Source organism: Otolemur garnettii, unplaced genomic scaffold, assembly GCF_000181295.1.
Source record: "Otolemur garnettii isolate 467f Iridium unplaced genomic scaffold, OtoGar3 scaffold00038, whole genome shotgun sequence".
Taxonomy (NCBI): Eukaryota; Metazoa; Chordata; class Mammalia; order Primates; family Galagidae; genus Otolemur; species Otolemur garnettii.
In genome coordinates this window covers 7935273-7945460 of record NW_003852433.1, presented here as the reverse complement: position 1 = coordinate 7945460, position 10188 = coordinate 7935273, and the positions used below count along the sequence as shown (strand labels likewise).

Genomic DNA, 10188 nt, shown 5'->3' with positions numbered 1-10188 from the left:
GGCGTTGTGGCTGGTGCCTGTGGTCCCAGCTACTTGGGAGGCTGAGGCAAGAGAATTGCCTAAGCCCAAGAGCTGAAGGTTGCTGTGAGCTGTGATGCCATAGCACCCTACTGAGGGTGACAAAGTGAGACTCTGTCTCCAAAAAAAAAATTATTTTAAAACAAACATTGATGAAGCTTGAGGTTTTTTATTTTTTTTAAGTTTTAAGGGAAAATAAGGGCAGTGCAGCGTAGAATCTGCCTTTGAGACACAGATTCTAACATTTTCTTTTTCAAAAAGTATACGAGAAGCCTGTGGTTGTGTGCTTCTGATAAAATGATATAGAAATATCTCTATATAGTGTCAAAGTGAATTGATATATTCCCTTTAGTCTCTTCTGATTTTCTTCTTTCTAGAGAGGAAAACAAACATTTAACATTTTAGTGTGTAACCAGACCTCTTCCTTCGGTTATAAATACACTTCTGTTTATTTATATACTTTCTATTCTAAATGAAGTGTGTTTTCTTCCACTTGATATTTTTGCAATCTTTCTGTACTAGTGTATATATGTATATCATCTCATTATTTTTACCAGCTGTCTAACATGAATGAATAGAACTATAATTTATTGTAATATATTAGTGTTACAAATGGTCCTGCAGTAAACATCTTTGTGCATACATGTAGGTTAAATTTCTGGATGTGGAATTGCAGATAAAGGAGTTACATTTGCCATCATCTCTAGAAAGTAAAAATCCATGGTCTAAGTAACTAGTCCTGGTTCTTTGAGAACAAAAATTTAGTGAGCAAGTAGCTGGGAAATGGCTGCATGCTAAACCACTCTCTTGGCAATTCGCATTCAGGTAACATATTACAAGTTCTTGAAATTCTTTAGTAACTACTAACTGTTGAGTGGTCTAAAAGAGTTGTTGCAAAAGGAAAAACTTTAATTCTTTGCTTTTATTTTTTTTTTTAAAGACAGAGTCTCACTATGCCGGCTTTGGTAGAGTGCCATAGTGTCACAGCTCACAGCAACCTCAAACTCTTGGGCTTACGGGACTCTCTTGCCTCAGCCTCCGAAATAGCTGGACTACAGGCACGTGCCACAACGCCCAGCTATTTTTTTTTTGGTTGTTGTTGTTGCTGTTGCAGTTGTCATTGTTTAGTAGGCCTTGGCCAGGTTCGCACCCGCCTGCCTTGGTGTCTGTGGCCAGCACCCTAACCACTGAGTTATGGGCGCCGAGCCTTTGCACATTTATTTTATTTTATTTTCTTTATTTTTTGAGACAGAGTTTCAAACTGTTGCCCTAGGTAGAGTGCTGTGACATTACAGCAACCTCAAACTCTTGGGCATAAACGCTTCTCTTGCCTCAGCCTCCCAGGTAGCTGGGACTACAGGTGCCCCCCCACAGTACCTGGCTTTTTGTTGTTGTTGTTGTTGTTGTTGCAGTTGTCATTGTTGCTCTAGCTGGCCCAGACTAGGTTTGAACCTACCAGCCTGGGTGTATGTGGTTGGCGACCTACCCACTGAACCACGGGCGCCGCCCTGCACATATTTTTTTTGAAGCTGCCTTTACGCAGAAAGCACTTTTTAAAAACCTGCCTTCTAGGCTCAGCGCCTGTGGCTCAAGTGGCTAAGGCGCCAGCCACGTACACCTGAGGTTGCGGGTTTAAATCCAGACCGGCTGCAACCAAAAAATGGCCGAGCGTTGTGGCGGGTGCCTGTGGCCCTAGCTACTTGGGAGACTGAGGCAGGAGACTTGCTTGAGCCCAGGAGTTGGAGGTTGCTGTGAGGGAGATAGCTTGAGGCTCTGTCTCAAAAAACAAACAAACCTGCCTTTTATGCTAAAGATCTTAATAAACATTTTCTCAAGATGCACTATCCACAGTGTATATGATAGAAATTTATTTGGCCATTATAAGTATTTAAAAACCGTTGGGGGGTGACTTTGGGGGCCCGACGGAGAGTGTGGAGGTACTAAGATCCCTAACCCCAGCCTCGCCTTGGCCCACCACCACCTGGCTGGACCAAAGTAGGTGCTAGAGCCAGCCGCTGCGTCCCGGCCCTCCGGCCCCGCCCCCAGTTCAGTCCGGGCCCCGCCCCTCTCTCCATAGTTACGGCGCTGTGGAGGCGGCGGCCATCTTGGCGGCGGAGCGATGAACTGGTCGAATCCGAAGGCAGCGGCCGCGGGGTCTGCGGCTGGGCCCGGACGGCTGGTGGCTGGCAAGGAGGAGAAAAAGAAGGCAGGCGGCGGCGTCCTGAACCGGCTCAAGGCGCGGCGGCAGGCGCCCCACAACGCGACCGACGACGGCATCGGGGCAGCGGTCACGGAGCAGGAGCTGCTGGCGCTGGACGCCATCCGGCCCGAGCACGTCCTGCGCCTCAGCCGGGTCACCGAGAGTGAGTGCCGGGCGGGCAGCGCCCTCCCCTCGCGCTGGGCCCCTGCTCCCCGTGGCCTTCAGCAGACCTCGCCGATCGACCGGCGCGGGGGTCCACCCGGGGCCCCGTGGCCATCCAGGCCGCGCTTCCCACTGGTTCGCCAGCTCGGGTCTGCCCTTGCTACCCTCACCTAACCTGGTGGGGAAGGGGCTTTTCCCCCTTCCCTTGGCCAGCCCCAGCGGGACCCCTCAGGCCGGGCTGTTTCCCACCACTGCTGGACCTGGTTGGGTAGCGGGGGCCGGTTCAACTGAACCAAATCCTTCCGAGCCAGCCGCTGGCCGTGGACTCCTAATATAAGTGAGCCCCTGACTCCTCAGCTTGGAACCCCCCCAGCCGTCAGTGAAGTTCCCGCTCAACCCAACCGGTCTAACCGCGGCCCTCTGCCAGGCCAGAATCCCTACCTGCTTTCTTGGCGTTTCCCTCCTTCCGGCCCCTGACAGCCCCTCCCCCATTCCAGCCTGCCTGGTCCCCTTCCCTGTTTTGGTTCCAGGCGTTGCCCCTTTGTGTGCAGGTGGGCTCGTCCTCAAAATACCTGGCCATGGCATTTCGTGCAAATTTAAAACTTTGCCACATATAAAAATATTAATAAAGTTCCAGTTTCTGTACAAACTTCAACATGTGGATCCTGCTTTTGATATTTGTTTTGGTGAATTAAGAATTATGGGCAGGGATTAAGAAGTATATTTCCTGGCCAACCGTCCTAAGCTTTTTCACTGATATAGGAGGGGTGGAAAAAAATATATATGGCCCACTCCCTGTCCAGGATGAACTTCCTTTCTGTCTTCTCTGCCAAACCCATCCCTGACTTGTTACTCCTTCTCTTGCTGCTGTTTTCCCTCCAAGAGTTTGCAGTCACCTGGCCTTCTAGGTCTTGAAGTCCTATAGCAGCAGCAGCGACAGCAAAAACTGCAACCCCTTGATGGATGGAAAGCTACCATGGTGTTGTCCTTGGCTTAGCTTTAGTAGTCAGCCCAGGGTTGCTCAGGAGTACTTCAGGTTGCGGGTGGCATCTCCAGTAATTTGGGGATAGGAGTTTGGGAGAGGTGGGTCTTTTTTTCTTCTTTTGAGACACAGTCTCACTTTGTCACCCTTAATAGAGTGCTGTGGCATCAAAACTCACAGCAACCTCTGACTCTTGGGCTCAAATGATTCTCTTGCCTCAGTCTCCGGAGTAGCTGGGACTACAGGTGCCCATGCAATGCCTGGCTATTTTAATTTTATTTATTTATTTATTTTTTGCCAGGGCCAGGTTTGAAACCACCACTTCTGCTATTTGGGGCTGGCGCCCTACTCCTTTGAGCCACAGGCGCCATCCCTGCCTGGCTAATTTTAAAAACAGGGGTCTGGCTCTGGCATAGGCTGGTCTTGAACCTGTGAGCTCAGGCGATCCACCTGCCTTGGCCTCGCAGAGTGCTGGGATTACAGTTGTGAGCCATTGTGCCCGGCCTGGGAGAGATGGGTCTTGATCTAGACCAGGGGTCCTCAAACTTTTTAAACAGGGGGCCAGTTCACTGTCCCTCAGACTGTTGGAGGCCTGGACTGCGGGCCCCAGGACTAGTCGACTGCTAAGCAGGACAGGCAGCAGTGGCAAAAACACGCGGTGGGCTGGATAAGTGTCCTAGGCGGGCTGCATGTGGCCCATGGGCCATAGTTTGAGGATGCCTGATAGACCATGTGAAAGGGAATTCCCATATCTTAAAATAGGGGAATTTGATTACGGGTATTTTGATGTCTTCATTTTTCATCACCACTTGGGTTGGGACTGCCTTTTGCATGTCTGAGTGTATCTTTAGACAGCCTTGCTATTCAGATTTATTGAAGCATTGTGAAAAAACTGCTTCTATTCTGATTCAGTTTTCATTTGGGGCTCTGAAAATAGAGAAATGCTCAGCACCTGACCTCTGTAATCACATGCTCTCTCCTAGTATCAAAGGTGAGTTAGATTATTCTAATGCCTGGCCCTAAACAGCATTCTCAGTGGGGGATTGGGATTAGTGCCATTACCCAAACCCATCTTTGCAGCTTCTTGGAGAAAGTCACAGGTAGCAGCTTGGCAGCCTCTTTGTTATTCTTTTTAACTTCTTTCCTTATTTGCTCTGTTCAACAGGATTTGTACTGAGTACCTTTTGTACTGGACATTTGTATTGGACAACCAATGTCAACCTTTTTTTGGAGTTATAATCAGTAGTTCTCAAGTTTGCTATCTCACGGGAGAGACAGCTTGTAAAACATGAAATAGCACAAGCAATAGGCTCGGCGCCTATGGCTCAACCGGCTAAGGCGCCAGCCACGTACACCTAAGGTGGCGGGTTCGAATCCCCAGCCCGGACCCGCCAAACAACAATGACAGCTGCAACCAAAAAATAGCCAGGCGTTGTGGCGGGCGCCTGTGGTCCCAGCTACTTGGGAGGCGGAGGCAGGAGACTCGCTTGAGCCCAGGAGTTGGAGGTTGCTGTGAGCTGTAATGCCACGGCACTCTACCCAGGGGGACAGCTTGAGGCTCTGTTTTAAAAAAAAAAAAAAAAAAAAAATAGCACAAGCAATAGAGTGTCAAAATGAGTGGTAGAGAAGATGCTCTCAACAGTCATTGTAAAAAGAAATCCATGAAATTTCCTGTGAGTGGTACTATTTTGATTAGCTGCTCAGGTTGTGGGCTTTACTCACTTTGGCCTAATGCACTCACTGGCAAATTTATCCTGTTTCTGTGTGTATGTAGTCTACTGTGTGATTTTGTATGGCCCACAAAGTAAGAATTTTTTTACATTTTTTAAGGTGATTGAAGTTTTTTTTAAACTTTTGTGACATGTTACATAAATTTCGTATTTCAGTGTCCATAAATACAGTTTTATTGGAATATATCCTATATTCATTTGCAAGTTGTCTGTGGATGCTTTTGTGCTATAATGACTGAGTTAAGTCATTGTGATAGAGACCATGCCTGTATGTTTTATAATCTGGCTTTTACAGAAAAGTTTGCTGATCCTACTTTCATAACACTGATGGTTGGCAAATGAGCACTATATTATCTGTTAGATCAGTTTAAATGTTTTAAATGGATATCTATTAAAAATTCTAACCTGTTTTGACATCCAAGTTGATAGATAATGATTTGTAGGTGTTTTCTTTTGTTTTTTTTTGAGACAGAGTCTTACCTTGTCACCCTCGGTAGAGTGCTGTGGCATCACAGCTCACAGCAACCTCTAACTCTTGGACCCAAGTGATTCTCCTGCCTTAGCCTTCCAAGTAGTTGGGACTACAGGTGCCTGCCACAATGCCCAGATATTTTTTTTTGTTGCAGTTGTTTAGCTGGCCTGGGCCAGGTTCAAACCCACTACCCCTGGTGTATGTGGCTGGTGCCATAAACAACTACGCTACGGGTGCTGAGCCAGATTTGTAGGTGTTTTCAAAGAAATACCTTTTTTTCTATTCCCATTTCTAAAAGTTTTATGATAGTCTTTCATTCAGGCCAAGTCCTTATTCTATTTTTTTCTTTCTTAGATCCCCTAGTGCTGGGGGGATAACACATAACTTTTGTTTACGAAAACAGAAGAGGAAATTTTGAGGGGGTATTTTTAGTGAAGTGTAGGTTAAAAAAAAAACACCTCAGTTCACTTCAAAACTTGAGAATTAAGTAAGTGGTAGTTTGGAGGATTAACAGTATTGGTTTCTCTCTCATTTTCAGATTATTTATGTAAGCCTGAAGACAACATCTATAATATTGATTTTACCCGCTTTAAAATTCGAGATTTGGAGACGGGGACAGTACTTTTTGAGATTGCCAAACCTTGCATTTCAGGTAGGCCTCAACATTGTAGTGACCACTTGACAGTTGGATCAAAAGGTCTTTGAAACTTGAATATTTGTGTGCCTACTGTTTCTTGGACTCTAGTGTTTCTTACTTTTATAATCTCCTCCTGTGGCCTGGGCTGTGGGGCTCAGTGGTTTGAAGCTGCATCAGGAGGCTGATTTTTTTGGGTATTGTGCTAGTCACTGTGTTCCACATCTTTCTGCCCACCGGCTTATATAATCCTCACTTATTATCCTCATTTTACAGAGAAGGATCTGAGACCCAGAATTTCCAAGTGATACCCTCTTCAGGTCCTGTGTTCTTTCATCTTATCATATTGCTTCCAATTAGGGAAGGAATCGTTGAAATTAAACTAGAATAAGGAAAACTAATCTGAGCCTTGAGTCTTCTGAAAGGGTGATGCAGAACAAACCAAGAGGCAGTTGGAGCCCAGTCTTCTCACTCTCCTTTAAATGGTGCCCTGGAGGCTGGGTGCAGTGGCTCATGCCTGTAATCCTTCACTCCTGGAGGCCAAGGGTGGTAGATCACTTTAGCTCAGGAGTTCGAGAGCAGCCTGAACCAAGAGCAAGATCCTGTCTCTAAAAATAGCCAGGTATGGTGGGCACCTGTAGTTCCAGCTATTTGGGAGGCTGAGGCAAGAAGATCACTCAAGCCCTTTGAGGTTGCTGTGAGCTAGGATGCCATGGCTCTCTATCCTGGGTGACAAAGTAAGACTCTTAGTGCTGCCTTGGATTTCCCAGTAAGTCCTGGTTTGGATTTTAATCTCCACCAGTTTTTTGAAAAACAGACCCATGAACTCATCTACTTAGGATTCCTTAAATTAGCCTTGAATAGATGTTTCCTGTGCTTGTGATGGGGTTTTAGGTTGATTCATTCTGGCCAAGGGGACCACATACCAGTAAGTCTTTGGAGCAAGTAACTGGAGGTTTAGTGCCCCCTGGAGTTAGTCAGAGTCTCACTTTATCGTCCTCGGTGGAGTGCCCCGGCATCACAGCTCACAGCAACCTCCAACTCCTGGGCTTAGGTGATTCTCTTGCCTCCGCCTCCTGAGTAGCTGGGACTACAGGCGCCTGCCACAACACCCAGCTATTTTTTTTTTTTTTTATTAAATCATAGCTGTGTACATTAATGCAATCATGGGGTACAATGTGCTGGTTTTATATACAATTTGAAATATTTTCATCAAACTCCCCAGCTATTTTTTGTTGCAATTCAGCCGGGGCTGGGTTTGAACCTACCACCCTTGGTATATGGGGCTGGTGCCCCACCCACTGAACCACAGGTGCTGCCCTATTTGTTTTTTTTCTGACAACATGGTCTCACTTTGTTTCTCCAGCTAGAAGGCAGTGTTATCATCATAGCTCACTGCAACTTCAAATTTCTGGGCTTAAGCCATCCTCCTATCTTAACCTCCCAAGTAGCTGGCACTATAGTTACATACCACCTGGATAATTTTTCTATTTTTTTGTACAGATGGGATCTAGCTCTTGCTCAGGCTGGTTTCAAACTCCTAACCTCAAGCAGTCCTCCTACCTCAGCCTCTAAAGTGCTAGGATTATAGGCGTAAGCCACTGTGTGCTCCCCTTGGACCCCCCCCCCAGGTTTTTTTTTTTTTTTTTTAAACAATTTATTTATTTTTGCAGTTTTTGGCCAGGGCTGAGTTTGAACCCACAACCTCTGCTATATGGGGCTGGTGCCCTACTCCTTGAGCCACAGGCGCCCCCCCCCCTCCAAGTTCTTTATGTTATCATAATCTAGTACTGCTCAAGGTGCCTAAAGGCTCAAGCTTGTGGATAGTTATCTTTTATTGGAATGGTTGGATCAGGGCCAGCTGGCTTTCTGGGTCTGTGTTGTTTTCATCCCTGGGCCATATATCCTAGTTCTTAGGATGTTTCAGGGACCCCAGGGCTACTACAAGTATGTGGTTCTTGATTAGGCTCAGTTCAGAGTAGTCATTTCTGTATAAAACTTAATTGTCTCAGCTCAGCGCCTGTAGCTCAAGCAGCCAAGGCGCCACAGCCACATACACCAGAGCTGGTGGGTTCGAATCCAGTCTGGGCCTGCCAAGCAACAATGACACCTACAACCAGAAAATAGACAGGTGTTGTGGTGGGCACCTGTGGTCTCAGTTACTTGGGAGGTTGAGGTTTTTAAGTTGAGGCACTTAAAAAAACCGGAAGGTGGCTTGGCGCCTATGGCTCAAGTGGCTAAGGCGCCAGCCACATATACACTTAAGGTGGCGGGTTCAAATCTAGCCCGGGCCCGCCAAACAATGATGGCTGCAACCAAAAAATAGCCAGGCATGGTGGCGGGCACCTGTAGTCCCAGCTACTTGAGAGGCGGAGGCAGGAGACTCGCTTGAGTCCAGGCATTAGAGGTTGCTGTGAGCGTGATGCTCACAGGGCGACAGCTTGAGGCTCTGTCTCAAAAAAAAAAAAACAAAACAAAACAAAACTTAATTATCTCAAGAAGATCAGCCAGAGATACTGTAAAATATTGAACCTGTGGGCCCAGGGGCCATATGGAGATTATTTGAGAACTGTTTTGCTTATCCGTGGTGTCAGATATGAAAAGTATCATAGATCTTTTCTTTTTTTTTTTTTTTTTTTTTTTTTTTTGAGACAGAGCCTCAAGCTGTCCCCCTGGGTAGAGTGCCGTGGCATTACAGCTCACAGCAACCTCCAACTCCTGGGCTCAAGCGAGTCTCCTGCCTCCGCCTCCCACGTAGCTGGGACCACAGGCGCCCGCCACAACGCCCGGCTATTTTTTGGTTGCAGCCGTCATTGTTGTTTGGCGGGTCCGGGCTGGGGATTCGAACCCGCCACCTTAGGTGTACGTGGCTGGCGCCTTAGCCGGTTGAGCTATAGGCGCCGAGCCGATCTTTTCTTTTGTTAATGAGCTTTTATCATTAATGTTTGTGTATTTAATGTGTGGCTTAGGACAATTCTTACTTCTTCCAGTATAGGGCAGGAAAGAAAAAAGGTTGGACACCTCTTACATAAAGTACTTTGATTTTTGACCTCTGTAGTCTTTGCATATAAGGATCTTGATTCAGGGCTGAATGTGGTGACTTATACCTGTAATTCCAGCACTTTGGGAGGTTGAGGCTGGGAGTTTGAGCCTAGCCTGAGCAACACAGAGACCTCGTTTCTACAAAAAGTAAAGATAAAAAAGGACCTTGGTTCACTTCAAATACCTTCACATCAAATCAGTACCTTCCTGCAACACTCATTCTTTTTGTAAATTATTTTTTAAAAATACATAATGCTTCACAGATTTATGTGTCATCCTTGCACAGGGGCCATGCTAACTGTCTTTGTATTGTTTCAAGTTTTGTATATGTGCTGCCAAAGTGAGCTTAGCACTTGTTCTGATAAATTCTAATCCCTGGGCTGGGTGCAGTAGCTTACACCTGTAATCCCAGCGCTGGGGAGGCCAAGGTGGGTGGATTGCCTGAACTCATAACTTCAAGATCAGTCTGAGCAAGAACGAGACCCCATTCTCTAAAAAACAGCTGGGCGTTGTGGTGGGCACCTGTAGTCCTAGGTACCTGGGAGGCTGAGGCAAGAGGATTGCTTGAACCCAAGAGTTTGAGGTTGCTGTGGGGTAAGACTCGATGGCACTCTACTAAAGGTGACAAAGTAAGACTCAGTCTCAAGGAAAAAAAAAAAAAATTCTAATCCCTGAGAAGATTTGGTCTGACTCTCTTTGACTCACTTTGTTGGGCCAGGGTTCTAGTCTCTGGATATGAACTCCTACTCAGTCTGGTTGCCCAGTTTTGCTTTTGGGCTAATCACAGGCAAAGATGTTTGATGCTGAAAAAGACTTACATTGTACCTGTGTTCAGGTTAGACATGGAGAAGATATTCTCACTGGACATCATGTAGGGGGAGTAGTAACTCTTTGTTCACATTAAAATGCCTCTTTGATTCATCTCTTTTTTTTTTTTTTTTTTTTTTT

The 10188-nt window shown here is 46.3% G+C and overlaps 1 protein-coding gene and 1 non-coding gene across 2 annotated transcripts in view; one reads left to right on the top strand and one right to left on the bottom strand.

The window, feature by feature from the left end:
* UNC119B (unc-119 lipid binding chaperone B) overlaps positions 1-10188 on the top strand; it is a 29908-nt gene that overhangs the window by 9552 nt on the left and 10168 nt on the right. The window contains exons 2-3 of the mRNA XM_003789907.3: positions 2096-2381; positions 6103-6216. Coding sequence (XP_003789955.1) covers positions 2138-2381; positions 6103-6216 — 358 coding nt within the window. The 5' untranslated portion in view covers positions 2096-2137. The remainder of the gene's footprint in view (positions 1-2095; positions 2382-6102; positions 6217-10188) is intronic.
* On the bottom strand, positions 9482-9586 carry LOC111725369. Its single transcript, XR_002773448.1, has one exon. It is a non-coding gene; the product is annotated as a U6 spliceosomal RNA (small nuclear RNA).